Below are 22,888 nucleotides of genomic sequence, written 5' to 3'. Positions count from 1 at the left end.
TTCAGCACCACATAAACAGAAAAAGCCAGAAGTGGTGCTGTTAGTCAATTGGTGCTGTTAGTCAAGTCACTTGAGCAAAAAGCAGCTCAGGGACAGTGCCCAGGTCCTGAGTTTAAGCCCCAGGAATAGAAGGGAAAAAAAAAGTAATAATAATTTTTTTTTCCTGCTAAATTCTTGACAGATGTCAACTTGCCCTTTGGAAAGGCTCAGCTGCTATGGTGCAGCTAAGATGTTTCATCTTAATGCTGAGTGGCTGTAGGGCGGAAGAGAGCCGACTAGCCTTGTCCTGCTCAAAGCCTCCTCGGCACTAAGGCTTAATATAGCTCTTCACCAGTAGGAGGTGGTAAAACCCAGGTATTTACCTAATTCTCAGGCAAACGGAGCCAGTTCTTCCACCCTTGTGGTAAATGAAGTTGAAAGAGCTGGCCTACATTCATTGAAGTGAAATCTAGATATAATTATTTTTTGTTCTTGAGAAAAAAGGCCTTTCCCCTCACCTCTACCTCTCAAGTGTATGCACCATTACAGGTGTGTGCTATGGCTCTCAGCCTAAGCCTAGAAGTTTAAGCCAAATGCACATGCAATCAACAAATAGTTCTTTGAGTGTCTGATGGAAGTATTCCATCTAAAAACTTCATTGGTATTGCTATTCTCCTTTTTTTGGTGAATCTTTTATGCTATATATTTTCTTCTCTTTCTTTTTTTTTCATTGTGTGTCCTGAGGCTTGAACTCTGGGCCTGGGTGCTGTCCCTGAGCTCTTCAGCTCAAGGCTACCACCCTACCCCTTGAGCCACAGCACCACTTCCCATTTTCTAGTGATGAATTGGAGATAAGATTTCATGTTCTTTAGTGCCTGGGCTGGCTTTGAAGCTTGATCCTAAGATCTCAGCCTCCTGAGTAGTTAGGATTACAGGTGTGAGCCACCTCACCCAGCTAGGCACTATTGAGCTTCTTTTGCTCTAGACTTGAGCCATAGTGCCACATCCGGCTTTTTTTTTTTTTTTGCCAGTCCCAGGCTTGAGCTCAGGATCTGAGCACTGTCCTTGGGCTTTCCCTAAGCTAGAGCTCTACCACTTGAGCCACAGCACCACTTCTGGCTTTTTCTATAAATGTGATACTGAGGAATCAAACCTGGATCTTTGTACATGCTAAGCAAGCACTCTACCACAAAGTCCCAGTTTATATCTGGCTTTTTCTGTGTATGTGGTACCAAGGAATCCAACCTGGGGCTTCGTGCATGCTAGGCAAGCACTCTATCACTAGGCCAAACTCCTGGCCCCAAAGCTTTCTTGTTTTTTTTTTTTTCTTTCTTTCTTTCTTTCTTTCTTTCTTTCTTTCTTTCTTCTTTTTTTTTTTTCTGGTAGTGGGGCTTGGGCACTGTCTCTGAGTTCTTCAGCTCAAGGCTACCACCCTACCCTTGAGCCTCAGTGCCACTTTCAGTTTTCCAGTGCTTAGTTGGAGATAAGAGTCAAACAGACTTCAGTGCCCTGGCTGGCTTTGAACTGTGATCCTCAGATCTCAGCCTCCTGAGTAGCTATGATTACAGGCGTGAGCCACCATGCCCAGCCCAAAGCTTTCACTTTTTTTTTTTTAATTTTAACTGTATTTTTTTTTTTTTGTCTTTTCGTTTTTGCTACTGGGGATCACTTTGCCACTGAGCTACATCGCAGCCCTCAAAGCTTTCATTCTTAAGGATGATCATAACAGCTTTACTGGACCCACAACTGTGCATCTTTGGGCTTTCATCTGAATTTTGTTGGTGGTGGTTATGCGTCTTAAACTACAGGCCTGGGTTCTGTCCCTGAGCTTCCTTTGCTCAAGGCTAGCACCCTACCACTTTGACCTGCAGTGCCACTTCTGATTTTCTGGTGGTTAATTGAAGTACTCTACACAATATTGTTTTAGAGCAAATGGAAAAATTCCCACTGGCGAGACTCTAAAACACAAACATGCCGACTGCGGAACCCTTCCCATTTCCCCGTGGTTACTAGCAGAACACAGGCCCGTGTGAAGGACGGGGCCTGAACAGACTCAGTGTCCTCTCGACCTGGGCTTCAAAGGGAAGGGTGCTTCTGAGGAGACTCTCATGGTTTCAGTGGGCTCAGGAATTGATGCAGTCACAAGAGGGAAAAGCAAGAGCTTCACTAACGAAGGGGCGAGAACACACATCACAGTACAGGTCATATTAGAACAGCATCATGAATACTGATGAAAACATATGGCCTTAGAAGCCAGTCGCCTAGCACTCTTGCTTATAGATGGCACCGATTTACATGCTGGTTTTCACTGGTAGAAGACAACTGTGTAGATACAAACACATTGCACTGAACTCTTAGGATAAGTTTCCATCTGGTGGTCCCTGGTCATGGTTCATTGTGACCCAAGTGTGAAAGGCCTCGCCTTGTCTCTGCTTCACTGGCAGACATTAGTGGTGTCCTTTGTTTTGGCAGCAGACAGACCTTGTGCCTCGGAATGTTTCAGGGACTTCAAATGACAGGAGATTTTTTTAGTAATAAGCAGACTGGACTATGGGCCTGCTTTTGAGGAAGTTGTTAGCTCTTCAGGGTAGCTTGCTGTTCCCTTGCCAGTGCGGCTTTGCGTCTCCTTTCTTCTGTTTCCAGTGGCAGAGCAGCAGCTTCTTGAAGGTCTTCCTGAAGGTTTTGTTGCAGAGCGCGTAGCAGATGGGGTTGACGGTGCTATTCACATAGCACAGCCAGTAGCCCAGGTGCCACAGGGTGATGGGGATACACTTGTCACAGAAGGTGGAAACGAGAACCATGATGTTGTATGGGGACCATGTGATAATGAAGGCCAGGAGAATAGCACTCAAGGTCTGGGCTGCTTTCCGCTCTTTGACAAGGACCGTTCTCTTCCGCTTGGTCATTTGATGGCTGAGGTTGGGGTCCAGGCCTTTTGCTGAAGCATCCTTGGGCCTTGGCAAGGAGCAAGGCATGATTTTCACCTTGTGACAGCCATTGTTGGTCTCCTGGGTTCCATCAGCCTTCACCACCAATCGGAATTTATAAGCGATGCATTTCTGACTCTTGAGTCTGTGAGCTGCTGTAGACAGGAAGTATTTTGGGGTGTCACAGTCATTCTTTTGAGTTTGAGCTTCCGGTTCTTGGGTGTCTTCAGCACCAAATTCTTGCCTGGGGCATTCCTTGGCCTGACTCTTGTAGACCACTTGGAAGACGGGGTGAGTGGAGGGCTTGTCGTCCTCCTCTGAGGAGGCGTAGCTACTGCAGGTTGTGAGTGGCTCACTCTTGGCCCAGTCAGGGCCTGGGCCAGGGGTTTGGGATGGCTTTGCTGCTGTGGAGGTGCTCCTGCGGGAGGAAGACCAGGGGGCCTGGTTCCTCTCCCTCAGGGCCAGGGTGGGCCCGGGACAGCAGGATGTGAGCAGAGCCCTGTGGTCCGGCTTCCTCTTCTCAGATTTGCCCACAGAATCAGAGCCCTGGAGGTCAGCCAGGTCCTTGGTTCGCTTTTCTGTCTCCCGATAGATCCTGCAGTAGAGGATAGTCATGACAGAAGCAGGGATGTAGAAAGCAGCAATGGCAGTGCCAAAGGTGATGGTGGGCTCAGAGAGGAACTGGATCTGGCATTCATCGGGGGGCACCGTCCGCTTCCCAACCAAGTACTGCCAGCAGAGAATGGCTGGGGCCCAGAGGATGAAGGAGATCAGCCAGGCCAAGCCAATCATGATGCCAGCCCTCTTTGGGGTACGCTTGGCCCGGTAGGTCAGGGGTCTTGTGATAGAAAAGTATCGGTCAAAACTTATTACTAGCAGGTTCATGACGGAAGCATTGCTGGCCACGTAGTCCAGGGCCAGCCAGAGGTCACAGGCCAGACTTCCGAGAACCCAGCGTCCCATGAGGATGTAGGTGGTGTAGAGGTTCATGGAGAAGACCCCAATGATGAGGTCTGCGCAGGCTAAGCTGAGCAGGTAATAGTTGCTAACTGTCTTCAGCTGACTGTTGACTTGAAAGGAGACCATGACCAAGATGTTGCCCACGATAGTGCCCAGGCTGACCACAGCTGTGGCAGCGGCGATGGTGAGCACTTCCCACAGCCCACGGTGCTCTGAAGGCTGGTCCTCTCCTGGGGTGCTGTTGACCGTCGTTGCATTGGGGTAAGAGTCCCCTTCCATCCTGGGGCAAGAATTTACACCAGGGTTAAGCCTTACGCTCTAGACAATTGTATGCTCTTTGCACATACCTGGAAGCAAAGGACACGCAGTAGCTCAACCACAGGCATGGCTTTCTCTCCCACCACTTTTAATTGCTTCTGATAGAACATTAAATGTGGTCACACATATCCAAAGCAAGGTGCTAGAGATCTACGTTTGGTAACATTTTGGTAGGACATTGTTTTTTGATTACTAATGAGCACTCCTTACAAAAAAATATGAGTGAAGTCACTGCCCTCTGTGCCAATATCTGGGAAGGTAAAGAAAAGGAACAAGAATTAAGGAAGGACAGCAGGGGCCATGACTTCAGACAGCTGTGACCTTCTCAGCAGAGATCCTGTTTCTAAGCTCTTGGTGAGAGTGCGTTGGGAAAACATGGGTTTTACCTCTGCTGCAATCTTCAAGCAGGATCTGCTCTGTAGCTAGGCTATCCCTGAACTCAAGGTCTTCTTCCTGCCTCTGCCTCTGCCTCTTGAGTGCTGGGATTACATGCATGTACTACTTGTTGTAATCATGAGACGTTACTGAGGAGCTGCTGTGGGCCAAGACGGCACTATGCCACGTCTCTCTACCTGACCTTGGCTTTCAGGCCTGGTTTCCTTCTGGGGGGGGGAGTGGAGGGCTTGGAATTTGTCCAGAGCTGAAGACAATGGCCATCCCTCTGTTCTCGCACCATGAGTAATGTCATAGAACTGTTTTAGGTCATTCTTTTTCTTCTGGCTATAAACTGATACGTTCCTCATAAAAGTTCCACTGATGTCAAAATGTAAATTTAGGAGAAACACTCCTGAAATCCTTCTTGTTATCAGGTAATTAGTACTAACTGGTTTTCCCCCATGATTATACCAATAAACATCCAAATACAATTACTTTAAATGAATACATTGTTCAGGTTTACACTGAATTTTGTCATCATGATGGTTGATCCATGTATTTAGAGCTGTTTTTTCCCTTCTTTTAATGACTACATTGTAGTAATGAGCGTAATAAATTTAAACTAAAAGAAGAACTTCCTTTTGTAGATTAAACTCCCATACACGGGACAAAGATTTCAGTGAGCACAGAGAGGTAATGGTGGAGGGTTAGTCTCCCTCTCTACGTGAGCCTCTCCTTGGACTCAGGTCTCTATCCCAACTCAGGCCCCTAATCTCCAAACCACTGTCCCCAGGTAATCCCCACTATTGTTTATCTTTCCTTTCAGAAGTATTTCATGGTATTAATAAATGCCACATTTTGTGTGTGGTACTGGAACTTGCTAAGCAAGCACTCTGTCACTTGAGCCATGCCCTCAGCCCTAAGGAATACCAGTTTAATTACTTACTTTTAGGCACCTTGAGATGCTAAGGGTTAAGGAAGAACTGTCTTTTTGTTTGGACTGCACTTGAGCTGTGTCTCTGGCTCTTTTTACTTTGGTTATTTTTCAGAGAGCGTTTCATACTTTGTTGTTGTTAACCAGACCTGGGTCTTAAACTCAGGGCCTAGGCACTGTCCCTGAGCTTTTTTTGCACAAGGCTAGTGCTCTATCACTTGAGCCACAGGTTCATGTCTGGCTTTTTGGTGATTAACTGGAGATAAGAATGTCATGCATTTTCCTGCTGGGATACTGGTATGAGCCATTGGCATCCAGCTGAGTTGACACCTTTATCTGGAGCTGGCCTGGACACTGTATATCTCCTACGCAACCAGGATTATAAACACAATCTTCTATGCTCAGCCCTCAAGAAGTGTCTTTCTGATGACCCTCAGACCATGCTATGTAGGTAATTCCTGGCCTGCCCACTGGCCAGTCTTCATACTTAATATATATGTACTATCTTAGTATATTTCAATATATATTTATTATTTTCAAACAATATATATATATATATACACATACAGTGTAACAAAAAGCATTAGGAAGTTGATTTATGTCTGAACTGGGGTAGGGTACCAGGGGTAGGGAGAGAGGCAAATGGCGATGGGAAAGAGGGTGAGTATGGTCATAATAATGTGTGTACATGTGTGAAAATCGAACAGGGGAGCTAAGTGGGGGGGTGGGGAGGATGAAAGGGTGACTCTGATAAAGGTCATTAGATCCATAAATGGATCTGTTAAAATGAAACATCTTTGTATAACTAAATGATGCTAATTTGTAAAGATGAAGCATTAAGGAAGCATCCCAAACTACAATTTAAAATATATAAACAAAGCCAACAAAATCAATGGGCCCTATCAAATTTGTTGTCTTTGTGTTTTGTGTCGTGTGTGTGTGTGTGTGTGTGTGTGTAAAAAGGGAGCAAAGAAAGAAAGGATCTATCCTTCCTTCCTTCCTTCTTTTTTTTTTTTTTTTTTTGCAGTACTGAGTCTTGCATCTTCTAGGCAGAGGCTCTGCCATTTAAGCCATGCCCCAGCTCATTTTGCTTGTTACTTTTTCAGTGGGGTCTTGCGCTTTATCCTAGACCAGCCTCCTGTGTATTCCCGTTGAATAGCTGGGATTACAGATGTGTACCACTAGCTGAGCGCCGTGGCACATGCCTGTCACCCTAGCTACTCAAGAGGCTGAGATCTGAGGATCGAGGTTCAAAGCCAGCCCAGGCACTAAAGTCTGTGAGACTCTTATCTCCAATTGACCACTAGAAAACTGGAAGTGGGGCTGTGGCTCAAGGGTAGGGTGGTAGCCTAGAGCTGAAGAGCCCAGCGTTCAAGCCCCATGACCGACCACCACCACCACACTCTGTCCACATTTATTTATTTATTGGTTTATTTTTTGTGCCAGTCCTGGGGCTTGAACTTAGGACCTGGGCAATGGGCTTGGGCCCTTTCAAGGCTAAAGCTCTTCTACTGCTTGAGCCACAGAGTCACACCTGGCTTTTTCTGTCTATGTGATGTGGAGGGATCCAGCCCAGGGCCATCCTCGGGGCCTCTGCCCGCCTTTCTTGCATCATTAAAGAAAGTTGACTTGTTGAGGGAAGGCCTGCGTGTGTGTGCGCGTGGAACACACACTTGTGCGGGGAGGCAAGGAGCTGCAGGGCAGGCGGAGTGCCAGAGGCATCGGGCGCGAGCTGCTGGAGCGCAGCGGAAGTTCTTCTTTCCCCCTTGTGGGCAGAGGCAAAACTGTCCCAGGTTCACTGACTCCAGGGGGATAAAGGCTGCTGTTTCCAGCCCTGGCAGTTCCGGGAGCTGCCGCCCCAGGCCGGGGGCCGAGCCGAGCCGGGCCGGCGGAAGGTCAGGCCCGGAAGGGGGGAGAGGGGCCCGCGGATCCCTCCTCGTGCTGAGAAAATGCGGGTTTCACTCGTTTTGCAGGGGTGGGCGTCTGAACAGAGCTGGCTCGCTGGGGGGGGGGGCTGGACCGCGGAAGGCCACCCGCAGCCCGTCCTGCGGCGGTCTCCGGGGGGGGGGGGGATCCGTGGGTGGGGTCCGCGTCCGCGCCCTGGGACGGACCGCAGCGGAGCCAGGCCCGGACGTGTGGCCTCGCCCTCCGTCCCTTTGCTTTCTGGGGCCAGGCCTTTGCCCCGCCCCCGGGCTCTCGGGCCCCGCCCCGGACGCAGGCCCCGCCCCCGGGCTCTCGGGCCCCGCCCCTGCACCCCAGGCCCCGCCCCCATACCCTAGGCCCCGCCCCGTCGCGCCCGCCGCCCCGTGGCCCGCGCTTCCGGCAGCCGGCGCCCTCGCGCTCCCTGGCGGGCGGCGATGCAGGCCGAGCGAGGAGTGCGGGGCGGCCGCGGGCGGCGGCCGGGGCGCGGGCGACCCGGCGAGGACCGAGACGCCGACCGCGAGCGGCCCGGGGCGGCGGCGAGGGGCGGCGGCGGGGACGGAGGCGGCCGCCGGGGCCGCGGCCGTGGCTTCCGCGCGGGCCGAGGCGGCCGCGCCCCGCGGGGAGGCCGCCGGGAGGCCGGAGGCCGGGGCGCCGGGGCGGGCGCGCGGGTAAGCGGCGGGGCGGGGCGGGGCGGGGCGGCGGCGCCTGCGCCGGCTCCGCGGGCTCCGTCCCCGCCGCCGGCGCCCGGCCTCCTGAGGCGCCCGCGGGGCCGGGCCGGGAGTCCACGCGCAGCTGGGCGGCTCCGAGCCGGCGGCGGGGACGGGGGCGGGGTAGAGGGGGGGGTGTGGGGGGTGTGGTGTGTGTGTGGGGTGTGGTAGGTGGTGTGGTGTGCGGGGGTGGGGTGGGGTGTGTGCAGGGTGCACGGTGTATGATGCTCACCCAGCATTCCTCCACACGCACACACACGCACACCACACACACACACACCACGCACACACACCACACACACATACCACACACACATACCACACACCACACACACACACCACACACACACACACACACCACACACACACACATACCACGCACACACACACACACCACACACACACACACACCACGCACACACACGCACACCACACACACACACACCACACACACACACCACACACACACCACGCACACACACCACACACACATACCACACACACATACCACACACACCACACACACACACACACCACACACACACATACCACACACCACACACACCTACCACGCACACATACCACACACCACACACACCACACACCACACACACACCTACCACACACACACATACCACACACACACCACACACACACACCACATACACACATACCACACACACATACCACACACCTACCACACACACCACACACCACACACACACACCACGCACACATACCACACACCACGCACACACACACACACCACACACACACACACCACACACACACACCACACATACACACACATCACAAACACACACCACGCACTCCACACACAAGAAGCCTGAAGTGGTGCTGTGGCTCCAGTGGTTGAGTGCTATAGAGGCTCAGGGATGGCGCCCAGGCCCTGAGTTGAAGTCCCACTGCTGCCCCCAAAAGGAAGAATACTTGGTAGATCTGTTCCTGCTTCTGTAGAACCTGTTCTGGTTTACCCAAAGAAAGCGAATAAACTTGACAGTACAGTGCTAGAGCATGCACAGGTGCCCTGGCTTCAGGATGTGTTACCTTCAGATTTTTTTAATTTAAAAATTTAAAAATTATCTTTAGTCGTATAAAGGGGTTTCAAACCAACATGCAGTGTGTGTGTCTGTCTTACCACCCATAGAGATGGGGAGAAGTGCAGTAAATAAAATGTGGAGATGAGAATTTGAGGTTTTCACCAAGTCACTGCCCAGTGGCTTAAGGTCTAGAGATAGAAGCCACCACATTGTCCACCAATGTGGACAGGCTGTGCACAGGCCTCCCCCTTCTCCTAGTTATTGTCCAGTGTTTCTCATTCTAAATTTAGAGTGCTTTTATCAAACAAGTATTGGTTAGTTTGTTCGTTCTTTCATTTTTACTCTCCTCATTTTCTTTCTTTTGCTTCCTGTGAGTATCTCTCTTCTGCTCTTTTCTTTCTCCCTCCCTTTTCTTCTGTCTCCCTGTGCATTTAAATGTGAAAACTTTTTTTTTTTTTTTTGTGGGTTGTGGGACTTGAACTCTGGGCCTGGGCACTGTCCCTGAGCTCTTCAGCCCGAGGCTACCACCCTACCCCTTGAGCCAGAATCCCACTTCCAGTTTTCTAGTGGTTAATTGGAGTCTCACGGTCATAGTGCCTGGGCTGGCTTTGAATCTGAATCCTCAGCTCTCAGCCTCCTGACTTCATTATGGCTTATAATTAATTAGGGTAAGCTTGTAGGCTTTGTTTTTAAAGTTACGTATGCTTTTTTTTTTTAATTTACCAGTCCTGGGGTTTGAAATCAAGGCTAGGGCACTGTCCTTGGACACTTTTTGCTCAATGTTAGCGCTCTGCCACTTGAGTTATAGTGCCATTTCTGACTTTTTCTGTGTATATGGTACCAAGAAATCAAACCCAGGGCTTCGTGCATGCGAGGCAAGCATTCTACCACTAGGCTGTGCTCCCAGCCCAAAATTAAGTATACTTTGTCAGGACAGGTTCTCGAAGTGCAGTTTACCATGCCAAGCAGGCAGAGAAATGAATACTAGATTTCAAAGCCAATGTGGATGTTGGGGTGTGCTCAGAGCAGGAGTTCCAAAGAATGGCTCTTCTGTTTACAACACACCCAATAGCAATTTGTGGTCTTTCGTGAGGAAGAAAACAAGAGTGTGTTACTTCCTAAGACTGTAAGTTCCTTACACATGAAAAAGCAAGAAAAGAACACTTGATTTTTAGCCTGATCCATTGAAGGATAATTCATTTATCTGTGCAGTTAAAGTTGAGCCAAATATCTTAACTCTAGTTAAGCCCTTTTCCTGCTCCAAAATAATGTACAGAATGTTTCAGGCATGGAGTGGAGATGTATGTGGCAAAGTGTATGCCTGTGCGTTGTATGGATGAAACTGGATTTGTTCACTGAAATAACCCACTCAGCGCAGTCCTGGTGTCACCTGTGCAGCACCTCTGTGCAAAGCTGAGGTGGAAGCAGAGGAAGGCCCGCGCATTCAGCCTTTCCTGTACCAGACTCCAGGCACTGAGTAGCTTGCAAAGCTGCCTCCAGGAAGACTTGGCTGCTGTTTCAGTTCACGCAGCTAAGGCAGGAGGCAGCTCTGCAAGCTACTCAATGCCGGAAGTCTTCCTGGGGACTCCTTCTCTACACATAACCATGCCCCTCAATCCCTTGCCCAATGTCATCTGAAAAAGGTCTGCACCCATACTCCTAACCTACAGCAGGATCATTATTTTAGATTCTGGAATACAGTGTTCACATCCTTTTTCTTTTTGAGGACAGGGCACTGAAGGAACACCTCAACATTCCCCTTGGCTGTGTGTGTGTGTGTGTGTGTGAGATTAAGTAGAGATAAAAGTCTCATGATGTTTCCTGACCAGGCTGGCTTTGAACTGGAAAACTCAGGTGTCAGCCATCTTAGTAGCTGGGACTCCTGGAGTGAGCCACCTGTGCCTAGCTGGCTTTTAAGTCTGTGTGAGGGAAAGGCAAGCCAGTGACAGACACTCACAGAGCAGGGACAGTGTTCTGAGATCCAGTGTTTTTCTTTCACTCCCTCTTTTCTTAGGGTCTGACAGTGACACTCAGCAGCACAGGGGGCTGGAAGGGAGGGTTGGGTCTCAGCCCAGGTGTAGGTAGTTTCCAAGAGAGACTGCCTCAGCAGCCATCTTCCACGCTGCTTGGGAGGGTGCCGGCAGGGTGAAGGTGCCTCACTGTGGGGGCCCAGCTACTGGGTGTGGGCATATTCTGCAGAACTTGGCACAGGGAAGCTGGCAGGACAGGGAAGAGGGTGGCCTGCAGACCCACCTGCATTGCGGGCACGCTGGTGAGTTTCTCCATATTTTCTTCTTTTCCTGGCTTAGGGTTGAAGGCTTACTTTCAGCAGAGCATCCGCCCTGGAAGACACTCTTTGTCTTTGTGGCCAGAAGGCCAGGGCAGTGTGAGCCGGAGTGTATGGAGGGAATTGTGTCCTGTGCTTCACTTGGGACAGTTCTGGGAGGGCCAGGTGTCAAGGCGGGGGAGTCTCCTTCCAGCAGGGAGCTAGAGTACAGGAGTGTCTGCTTCTGTTTACCCTTTTCTTCTCTTTGTTTGTTCCTCTGACAGCTGCTCCTTCTCCATGTCCTTCAGCTATGTCCCCTGGCTGAGGGGCAGTGTGGCAGCTAGAGTGCCCAAGAAGCCCCACCTTAGAAAAAAGCTGAGAGAAACCTAGAGAGGAATGAGCTAGAGAATTGGTTCTCTGTGCACAGCTGGGTTCACTTAGAACCGTGTATGTGGGAGAGACCCCAAGTAGTGTATCAAGAAGTGAGATGATACTGGAACCTACCAAAATGTCTTAAACCAATCTACCAGCCACGGGAAAGGCCCAGGGTCAGGCCCTAGTTGTGAGGGGCATTCCTGAAAAGCTGTTTACACTTGTTGGTAAACAGCTTAATCTTGAGAACGTTGAAGGCTCACAATATGTCAGGGACCCATGACCAGTTCCTGAGGCAAAAGAGGCCAACCTCAAGATGTCTGGTTACTTCAGGATTTGGGTCATCCAGACCAAGATGACTTAGTTTTTATATATAACACCTTGAACATAGGTGTCAGGTCCGTAATTCTGGGAGAGAAGGAGAAGCTCATTCGTACTCAGCAGGCCTGTAAACTGGTGCAGGCTCTTGAAAGTTGCCATTCACTGTGGGTTGGGCGTTGGTGCCTGTAGACTCTGACTTCAACTGCTGTTAGAGTGGCTTTAGGATCATTAGATAAGAGAAATCTCTCCTTTTCTTTCTCTTCCTTCTCCATCTCCCCCTTTCCTTTCTCTCTCCCCTCTTCTCTTTGCTTTTTCTCCTCTTTCCTCTCTGTGTGCCCCTTCTCCTTTCTCCTCTTTCTCTATTTTCCTCTGTGTTCTCTCTCTTTCTCTCATCCTTTCTCTTTGTTTTCTATCTTTGTGCACCAAATTGTGGACAATAACTGAGTGTCAGCCTTTACTTGAGTATTACATTTTCTTTGCCGGCAGTTGTGACATTTTCTTGGTACAGATTCTGTCTCTCAGGAGTTTTCTCTGCCTCTTTTATTCTCCAGGAGCTATCTTGATTTTAAATTACCTTCCAAGTGTTTCCTTTTGTCCTTGTCAAAATTGGTAATGGACTGGGGCTGGTGGCTCACACCTGTCATTCTAACTACTCAGGAGGCTGAGATCTGAAGATGGAAATTCAGAGCCAGCCTAGGAAGGAAAGTCTGTGAGACTCTTATCTCCAATTAACTACCAAAAAAGAAGGAAGCGGAGCTGTGACTAAAGTGGTGGAGTGCTAGTCTTGAGCTTAAAAGCTCAGGGACAGTGCCTGGTGACGCAGTTCAATCTCCAGGACTGACGCAGCACCCACCACCAGACTTCCAGACCCCTCGTCGGGTCAGTAGTTCCTTCTCCAGAGATACCAGTGGTGTTTTGGGTGCTGTTCTGAGACAGGTGAGTTGTGTTGTGTGTGTGATTAAAAGCAAGACAAGACATTTTCGTCCTGCCAGAGCTAGAGCTTGTGTCCTGATAGTTTATTTAGCTTATTCCTCTTGAGAGTTTAGATTACAGTTTTAGAGTCACAGACCTCCTTGCTAGAGGAAATTCATGTGTATTTCTTCTCCCAGTGAATATCTGGACCCTTTTGCTGGGGATCTAGAGAAGGTGGAATTAAAGGTTGCTTTAAATTTCTAGGGATCCAAGACAAATAATCTTGTGCAAGCAACAGGCAGGGGATTTTACCGACCTGCAAGTGGGGGGGTGGGGGAGGGAAGGCTGCTTGTTCTGTGACCCTGCTTGCGGGGATTTGCATTTCACACTGGTGGACAAGAGCTTTTAGGAAATCCATATTTCTCTATGCAAGGTGAGATCTCTCTTCCTGAGGCGACTCAGCTGCCCTTTCTTTTAATTAAAATTTTCTCCTTATGTTGGAAGAGCTTCCTAAAGGTCACATTTGAAAGGAGCTGCAGCCGGAAGTACAGATTCTAGTTTCTGCCCTGTCATGGGGGAGGGAAGTGATCATTTATGCTCCTTTCTCTGTCCTGGTTAAGATGGGATGGGAAGGCACCCAGAAAGAGAAATCTGGAAATCGGTGCACTAAGGTGGTGTGATACTCTCTGGGGATGGGACTTTCTCTGTGGGGGTTTTGAGTTTTTGCTTGCCTTCATAATTTTCTGCAGTGCACTGTCCTGTTTATGTGTTTCTTTTTTGTTTGTTTGAATGGGAAATAATTTTATTTAAAGTTAAACATTATCATGATAAAGTATTCCAAGGTATAGCAACAAAAACATCTAGGGCAAAAATAACAGGGAGCAGACTAAGTTGCACTAAGTTTATGAGTCAATGTGAAATAAAAGATGGAAATTGTGAAAGTTTATGTGTATATATATATATATATATGATCATAATTTTTTGGAATATAAGAAATACTCCATGTGTATAAGTACCACATCTTCTTGATCCATTCATCTACCAAAGGACTTCTGGATTGGTTCCATATCCTAGCTATGGTAAATAATACTGCAGTGAACATCATTGTGCTAGAAGCTTGTTTCTGGACATTTGGGTAAATGCCAAGGAGTGGAATTGCTGGGTCATAGGGGAGCTCTATGTTTAGTCTTTTGAGGAATTGCCATGCCTATGTGTTTTTAACTTTCTCATCTGTTCTGTACAGATGAAAAGATTTAGTGTATTAATTTTGTTAACTGAGAAGGAATTTTATTATCTTTGGGACGGGTTATTGATTTATTTATTGCCAGTCCTGTAGCTTGAACTCAGGGCTTGGGCACTGTCCTGAGCTTCTTTTGCTCAAGGCTGGTACTCCACCATTTGAGCCACAGAGCCACTTGCAACTTTTTCTGCTTATGTGGTACTAAGGAATAGAACCCAGGGCTTCATGCTTGCTAGGCAAGCACTCTACTACTAAGCCACATTCCCAGCCAGGGAAAGTTTTTGAACTGTGTCTTTTGTTTGTATAGGCACCTCTCCTTTTAAAACCTTAATACTATATAATGAAAAATTTCAAACATGCAAAAATGCATAATTGCATGATGAATTTCTGTAGACTCGTGTCCTCTCTACTCACTGGAAGCAAAGCTATGTCATACTTTCTCATCCATTGCTTAATATTTATATCTAATGCATAAGAGCGTTAACTCAATACAAGTATCATAGCAAACAGTCAGGCTACCCAGTCTGTTAGTGTTGTATATTTCCTCAATTGACTTGCAGTTTTTATACCGTAGTGGGATCAGAATCCCGCTGCTGATCTCAGCCCACTCTGTTCATTTGTTCTATGGATCTTTCTCCTCTTTGCATCATTTTTTCCCCCCTCAAGGTTTATTAGTTGATGAAAGTAGGTTTCTTGTAGGGTTTCTCATAATCTGCATGCTTCCTTTTAGTGCCAAACTGGAAATGCCTGTACAGGGCATGGGAAAAGGGCTCCTGTGTTCAGCTTATGAAACATTTATGGAATGTGTTTGTAAAAATCTGAAAATTTAAAGGGTTGATTCCATCCTAAAGTCTTTTCTGTCGGTCATTGGGCTTGAACTCGGCCTGCGTGCTGTCCCTGAGCTCTTCAGCTCAAAGCTACCACCCTACACTTGAGTCAAGCCCCACTTCAGGTTTTCTAGAGGTTAATTGGAGATAAGTCTCATGTTTTTTTAGTGCCTGGGCTGACTTTGAACCTTGATCCTCAGATCTTAGCTTCCTGAATAGTTAGGATTCCAGGTGTGAGCCACTGTGCCCGGCTTCATTCTAAAGTCTTTTGAAGGCAAGACTCTACAGCTGATTCTCTAAAATAAATTAGCTATGGACATTGGGTGCATAGGGTTAGGTTCTTGCAGGAATTACCCAGCTTTCTTTCGTAGTGCTTTTGGAACAATTCACTTGGCAAGAATATTCTGGTAAATGAGACTTAATACCCTGGTCTATAAATTTACTGTACTGTCATGCCTGCATATTGGATTTTATTTGTTTTAGTGTGAAGCCTCCTAAAGTTACAGTTTCCACTGCCTGCTTATTGATTAGTCTCTAATGATTGCAGGTTGAAGATGACAGTGATTCAGACACCTATAGAGAAGAGAATGATGAACAGAGGAATTACTCGAAAAGAAAGGTCATCTCTAACTGGGATCGATACCAGGATACTGAAGAAGAGATCAACACTGAAAGTGGTGAATCACAAAGGGGAACAGACTTCAGTGTCCTCCTGAGCTCTGCAGGTAGGCTCCAGCTCTGGGTTGCCACTCAGTGCTATGAAGGAAGCTGCGTAGATGTCTTGTCATTTCTTAAATTGCATCTTTTTTTTTTTTTTTTTTTTTGGCCAGGCCCAGGGCTTGGACTCCGGGCTTGAGCACTATCCTTGGGCTTTCTTAAGGCTAGAGCTCTACCACTTAAGCCCACAGCACCACTTTTGGCTTTTTTTTCTGTGGGTCATAGGGCTTGACTCTGGGCCTGGGCACTATCCCTGAGCTCTTCAACTCAAGACTACCACCCTTCCCTTGAGCCAAGCCCTACTTCCTGTTTTTCTAGAGGTTAATTGGAGATGAGTCTCAGGTCCTTTTGTGCCAGGCTGGCTTTGAACCTTGATCCTCAGATCTCAGTCTCCTTAATAGCTAGAATTATAGACATGTGTTACCTTGCCCGGCTTCTCACAGACTTTTTAGTACCCAGGATGGCTTTGAGCTACGAACCTCAACCCTTAGCCTTCTGAGTAGCTAGGATTATAGGTGTGAGCCACTGTGTCCAGCTAACATTTTCTATTTATTAACATATATGTTCACCGCTGACTACCAGAGTACCTGAAATTAGAAACAGTTTTGTCAGTTTTGAAAATTATACTATTCAGCATTGGATATTTTAAGCTTAAATTGTGATGTGCTATCTTTCCCTTGGCAGTATGGTTTGGTATATGCCAGTCGGTCAAGTTTGGTACAGTTTACTCATATTTGCCTCTAGTGTAGTTTGGTGTGTACCTGAGGTGTAGTAGCTCTAGCTCTGACTTCTGAGTTGTCATATCTTGTACTCGAGGTGGCGTTGTCTCTGTAGGAACATGGAGAAGTAATGGTGCTCAATTGGATGTTCTTGTTTTCAAATACTTAATTTTATTTCTGCTTAATATGTAAGTGAGGTACCTAGAGTCACTATTGATTTGAATTGTTAATGGAAGCCTAATTATCTGTATTCAGGAAAGCCAAGTAGTCTTAATTTCTTTTTGTCCTTAAAAGCTAGACATATAAGCCAGGTGTGGTGGCTCACACCTGTAATCCTAGCTACTCAGGAGGCTGAGATCTGAAGATGGAGGTTCTAAGCCAGCCTGGGCACTAAAGTCCATGAGTCTCTTAATTCCAGTTAACCCCCAGAAAACCAGAAGTGGCGCTGTGGCTCCAGGGGTAGGGAGGTAGTGTTGAGCTGAAGAGCTAAGAGACAACGCTCAGACCCCCAAGTTCAAGTCCCATGACAGACCAAAAAAAAAAACCTAGATATATATAGCAATGGTTGCCAAAGGAATTCACATACCCTGAATTTTTTTTTGAGAAATATAAAGTGGTTGGTATAATATTGCTGATTGTTGGGCATATGTAATCACTGTCAGTATCGCTGTTCTGAGTCTCTTTAAGTATTTATAAGCTAGTGATCTTTCACTGATTCACAAATGGCTTTTTCTTTTGCTGATTAATTGGTGATTAGAGTCTCTTACAAAAATTATCTTGCCCTTTAAAAGTTTTAAGATAGTAGAACTTTTATTTAAATTATTTTTGATAAGTCACATACTATGTTATCGTAGTTTAACTCATTTATAAAAAAAATGCATTCATTAAAAAAAAAGGCTTGGATTTGTCTGCATGGGCTGGCTTTGAACCTTGATCTTCATACTTCAGCCTCTTGAGTACCTAGGATTGTAGTTGTGAGCCATCCTGTGCTAGTTTCTGTCTATTATTGTTCCTGAGTTTTCTACCTTGTCTGTGTTGCTGTGTGCCCAGAATGGCCATAGTTGGTACTGGGACGTGCAATTCAGATTTGGTTTCTCAGACAAGGGCTCTAAGCTTTAGACCCTTCCTCGGTCTTTTCCTCCTCCTCACTTTCCTCTGCTTTTGCTGTTGTTGTTATTATTATTTCTGTTTTGTGTCTAAGACTTGAACTCAGGGCCTGGGTGCTGTCCTTGAGCTCAAAGCTAGCACTCTACCATTTGGGTCATACGTCCATGTCTGGCTTTTTGGTGGTTAATTGACAATAAGAGTCTCCTGGACTTTCCCTACCCACGCTGGCTTCAACTTGTGATCCTCCTGAGTAGTTAGGATTGCAGTCTCCAGTGCCAGTAGAGTTTGCGGGCTTATACGCCTCCCTTGTTGTCTTCTCTTGGATTTCACTAGCACAATGGTTTTCTCTCCTGATCATTTATGAAGTAAACTGTGAAATGACATGTTACCATGTAAACGTGGAAAGCATGTTGCGAATCTAGTTCCTGTCGAGCTCTGTCTGATGTCTCAGTGACAACAGAGATAATAGCGCCTAACCTCTGCAGTGAGCTAACACTGAAAGGGTGAAATCATGGGTTTGATATTAGGACCACTTTCCAGTCCCGGGCGGTGACACCACAAGCCAGAGGTGCTTCTTTCCCTGTAGGAGGTCCTCCTCATGATGGATTGTGGTCACTTCAAAAAGAAAATTAACCACAGCAAGGAACGAGTATACCTGCTAGCGGAATTATCTTACTGAATCACGCTTCTTCACACTTGAAAATCACAAAAGCTTGAAAGCTAATGTGCTATGAATATAAGTAGATACAAACTTGATGCTAATAAAATATTACGTAATGTTAATCCTTTAAGGCAAATGTTAATAGATAAATGAGTTTTGGGTATGTATCTTTTTTTTTTTTTCCAGTCCTGGGGCTTGAACTCAGGGTCTGAGCACTGTCCTTGGGCTTTCTCAAGGCTAATGGTTTGCCACTTGAGCCACAGCACCATTTCCGGCTTTTCTATGTATGTGGTACTGAGGAATTGAACCCTGGCCTTCATGCATGCTAGGCAAGCACTCTACCACTAGGCCAAATTCCTGGCCCCCCTGTATCTAATTTTATATGTAAAATTATGGTGCTTGTTATTTCAGACAAAATGACTTAAAAGTGACTTTTCATAAGACAGCAAGAAATGGGCCCTATTTTGATCCATTTATCAGGTTTTTGTTTGTTTGTCAGTCAGTACCTGGATGCTTGGGCCTGGGCACTGTCTCTGAGCTCTTCAGCTCAAGGCTACCACCCTACTCCTGGAGCCATAAGGCCACTTCTGGTTTTCTAGTGGTTAACTGGAGATCAGAGCCTCATGGTCGGGGCTGGCTTTGAACCTCGATCCTCAGATCTCGGCCTCCTGACTAGTTAAGATTACAGGTGTGAACCACTGCGACCAGCTCTAGTTTTCTTTTAATTGAAATAAAGAGCTTATTTATAGCTTTTATGTGATTTAAAATGACCACAGAATCTTAAGGATATATGGTAACGTGTCATCATAAGGATAGGTAGCTGAAGCATGCATTGGGTTTCTGTAAAGAAACCACAAACATACCATCCTCTTGCCTTTCATTATACTTTATTATACTTTTTTTTTTCCAGTTCTGGGGCTTGAACTCAGGGCATGGGCACAGTCCCTGAGCTTCTTTTGCTCAAGGCTGGTACTCTGCCACTTGAACCACAGTGCTACTTCTGGCTTTTCCTATTTATGTGGTACTGAGGAATTGAACCCAGGGCTTCATGCAAGCTAGGCAAGAGCTCTATCACTAAGCCATACTCCCAGCCCCTATTATGATACTTTCATATCATATTTAAATACATTGCCTTGTAAATTATGGAAGCAGTAATCACTGATTACCTCCTCAGAATGTTCACAATCTATTTAATTATTGAATTTATCAATGCAACGGAAAAACCCCAAAGTAAACCAAATATTCAGGTACTAGATACAACCTCTTGCCCATTTATACCCAAGTAATGCTAATGTTCGGGGAATTTTTAGGGTTTTAACACATTGAATAGATCAATGTGTTAACGAATGCTTTGTTCATTCTTTTTTACAAAAATGGATATTATTTCCAAATTACTGTATTTTTCTTTGAAAGCTGACATTGAATCTACAATAGTCCTTTTCCAGAATGGAATGTTTCAGAAGTGCCTCAACTTTGAGAGGGAAGAGGTAAAGTTTGAGGGGACTGGGGCCGATGTTGCTGGGTGGGGAGGCTGTCTGTCCACCATGACCATTTGAGGAAAAGCTTCTCAGAGTGCACAGTGAGGGAGCCATGAGCCCATTTCCATTCCAGTTAGGAAATAACATTTAGAATATATAGCAAGTATTATTGTGTGTCCTCTTTAATTCTGTTTATTAGGAGCAAATTGAGATAATGTCTTCTTTTCTTTTTGGCCTCCCAAAAAAATCTGATTTAAAAAAATCTTTTATGATTTGAAATATTGGTAGTTTTTGTTTTTTGAAACATGTCAGTTTACAAAAATGTAACAAGGAAGAAATACCTGAGAATTCAGGTTAGTTTTAAGGTTAACAACTATCTATGAGATATGTTGGATTTTCTAAAACATTTTTCTCTGAAACAAACCTGGGTGGTAGACTTGCTACCTGTATTTATCTGGGTGCTTTCCTCTCTTTGAGGAAAATGACAAGTGAATTTCTGTAATGACTTAAGATCACAAGACATGTGATATTTATGGCTACTTTTAGACTCTTGGAAGAGTAAAGGGCTCATATGTTTCCTGTTTTAAGATTTGAGAAAAGAAGAATGGACTTAGAAACATGTTAAATGAGGTAAGCCAAGCCCAGAGAGACAAATATTGCGTGTTTTCTCTCCTAGGTGGAAGCTAGATCTAAAATACCCCAGGACATGATAAATCATACAGGACTCGAGGCATACACACATTAGGAGAGGAATACAGAGGCACCATACTTCTGTGCCTCCAGTCATATAAAATAATATTAATCAAAATGAAAAAAATTTGAAAAAACGAATTCAGTGAGGTGAAAAGAATTTGGTTCCCTCCCTCCCTCTCTTCCTCCCTCCCTCCCTCCCTCCCTCTCTCCCTCTCTCTCTCCTTTCCTTCCTTCCTTCCTCCTTCCTTCTTCCTTCCTCCTTCCTTCTCCTCATCCCTTCCACTCCACTCCACTCCCCCTCTGTCCCTTTTTTTTTTTGGTGGTGTTGGGGATTAAGCTCAGGACCTGGTACATACATGCTAAGCATCTATCACTGAGATACATTCTCCAGCCTTCACACTGTTTTAAGGCAAGAATTGAACAATTACTTAGATAATTTTTCTTGAGCTGGAAGATCTCTGATTTGCTTTGTTGCTTTCCTATGTTCTGCCTTCTAATAGAATTGTATGTGTGGGCATGCGTGCATGTATGTGCACGGGTATGGGCTTGAATTCAATAAAGAAAGTCTGATTGTTGTCCGGGAGTTTTTTTGTTGTTGCTGTTTTTCTCTTGAGGCTAGTGATCTACCACTTGAGCTACAGCTTTATTTCTTTTTTTTTCCCTTGTGATTGAAAACAAGATTCTCACGACACCTTTGCCTGGGCTGGCTTCAAACCAGGACTCTGAGATTTCAGCATCCTAAGTAGGTAGGGTTATAGGTATGAACCACTGATGCCTGATTTTTACAGGGCTTGTTTATGACAAGATTTGAACCCAACTTTTTCAATTGAATTCACATGAAAATGATTTAATATAGTTGAATTTTTATATAGGGAATTCAACTATTGTTAGGTGAAAAGGGCCTTACAAGTCCTATCTGTGATCTTTTTTACAAGACACTGCATAGACATTCTCACTAGGGAGTGACTTGTAGGAATTTAAAATTCTTTGATGGCTTTCTTAGTTCTTCACATTTTCCAATGTGGCCTGTTAATCTGAATGAAAACTTCTGAAGTCTTACTGCACCAGACATCTTTTTGCTAAGTCAGAAAAAATCCTCATTGCCCAGCAGCAAAAATAGGCCTCATGTCTTGAAGGTAGATGAATTTTTTTCTATTAGTAGTCAGTTACTAGCAAGTGTAAATAAGAGTGAAGACACAGTTTTTAAAACATTTTTGGTGGGAGAGGCTACAATAAAATTGGGTATTCCAGTTTTGTTCTTTTATAGTAACAGAAATATTAAAAATTCATTTTTCTGGTTTTATCAAGTGCCCCAGGGAGTGCATTTTTTGAATGTGCAGTAAAGCATGCATGAATGGCTCATGTGAACTGTCCTGCATGCCCTCATCATGTATTTTTTTCAAGCTAATAAATAAGACAGAAGTGGGGTTTTAAAGATGAAGACGAAGGCAGTTTGAATATTATGAAAAACGTGTTGTTATCTAGGTAGGACTGACACATTCATGCAACCAAGTAGAAACAAGTGTTTACCTCAGAAGTCTTGGCTTGAGAGAGGAGCAAGTGTATGGGATCAGATCTGCTGGCTCTCCCCTGTAGCAGCAGATCTAATTCTAGTATACAAGCTAGGAATTAAAGTTGGAAAAATCAGATCTTACCTGGCAGCTTGAAGCTGAGTAATTAGAGCTCCGGCTGGAAGTTGTCAGCTTCCCTTGCTGAAATGCCTTCTCTCTGGCGTGTCCTTTAGCTGGGAAGTCTCATTCCTTGCGGTGCCTCTGTGCTCCTGGTAATCCCATAGTGTTTCTTGGGATGGTCTGGGAGGACGAAGACTGTTTCCATAGGGATTTTGTCATTAGATGATAGCGGTTGATCTGACCACAGTGTTCGGAGCTTGTCAAAAATTCACTGAATATTTATCAGTAGTGAGAGATACAGGTTGTATAGATGTTTTGTCTTCCGGAATAGTTCTGCTTGTCCATATTTCAAGGTAACACATACTCCCAGGTGATGTTGCTTTAACATAATCTGTACCAGAGCATGGATCTTCTCTTGTACCCAAATCTCCCCTGTCGTTCTCCTTGCCAATTGCCCAGTCCACTAGCTTCTTTCCACAGAGAGAGAAGGGTTTCCTCTCCTGTCCCCGGGCTCTGTGACACACAGTTCAGCTGCGCTGATTTTGAATAGTGAGGGAAAAATCCAAAGGAAGTGGGGCTTTGTCATGTCTCTGGACAGTTAGGATACATGGCATGAATGAAGAGCTGATAGGAGCTATTCAGGCCAGGCAGAACACTGATGCCAGGATGCTCTCTTTCATACACAACAAACCCATTAATTACTTTTCCTGATGGACAGCAGTGTGCCCTGCAAGAAAGGAAGAGAGAAGCAGACGAGCAC

At 45.9% G+C, this 22,888-nt stretch overlaps 2 protein-coding genes and 1 non-coding gene across 3 annotated transcripts in view; 2 read left to right on the top strand and 1 right to left on the bottom strand.

Annotated features, from left to right (window-relative positions):
- Window positions 1-1,824: 1,824 nt before the first annotated feature.
- On the bottom strand, window positions 1,825-22,228 carry Chrm5 (cholinergic receptor muscarinic 5). Its single transcript, XM_090318654.1, has 2 exons — window positions 22,153-22,228; window positions 1,825-4,146 (listed from the first exon to the last, which is right to left on the bottom strand). The coding sequence occupies exon 2, from the start codon at window positions 4,143-4,145 to the stop codon at window positions 2,562-2,564; it is 1,584 nt and encodes a 527-aa protein (XP_090174780.1). The 5' UTR covers window position 4,146; window positions 22,153-22,228; the 3' UTR covers window positions 1,825-2,561.
- Aven (apoptosis and caspase activation inhibitor) overlaps window positions 7,836-22,888 on the top strand; it is a 49,419-nt gene continuing 34,366 nt past the window's right edge. The window contains exons 1-2 of the mRNA XM_090318655.1: window positions 7,836-8,084; window positions 15,670-15,847. Of these exons, the coding sequence (XP_090174781.1) occupies window positions 7,851-8,084; window positions 15,670-15,847 (412 nt within the window). The 5' untranslated portion in view covers window positions 7,836-7,850. The remainder of the gene's footprint in view (window positions 8,085-15,669; window positions 15,848-22,888) is intronic.
- LOC150046692 (small nucleolar RNA SNORA11) lies at window positions 10,196-10,327 on the top strand. The gene has a single exon (XR_016532644.1). It is a non-coding gene; the product is annotated as a small nucleolar RNA SNORA11 (small nucleolar RNA).

The sequence above is a fragment of the Megascapheus bottae genome, chromosome 25, assembly GCF_031878675.1.
Source record: "Megascapheus bottae isolate mThoBot1 chromosome 25, mThoBot2.hap1, whole genome shotgun sequence".
In the NCBI taxonomy this organism is placed as follows: domain Eukaryota; kingdom Metazoa; phylum Chordata; class Mammalia; order Rodentia; family Geomyidae; genus Megascapheus; species Megascapheus bottae.
The sequence above is the reverse complement of the archived record's forward strand: the minus strand, read 5'-3'. Positions and strand labels throughout refer to the sequence as shown.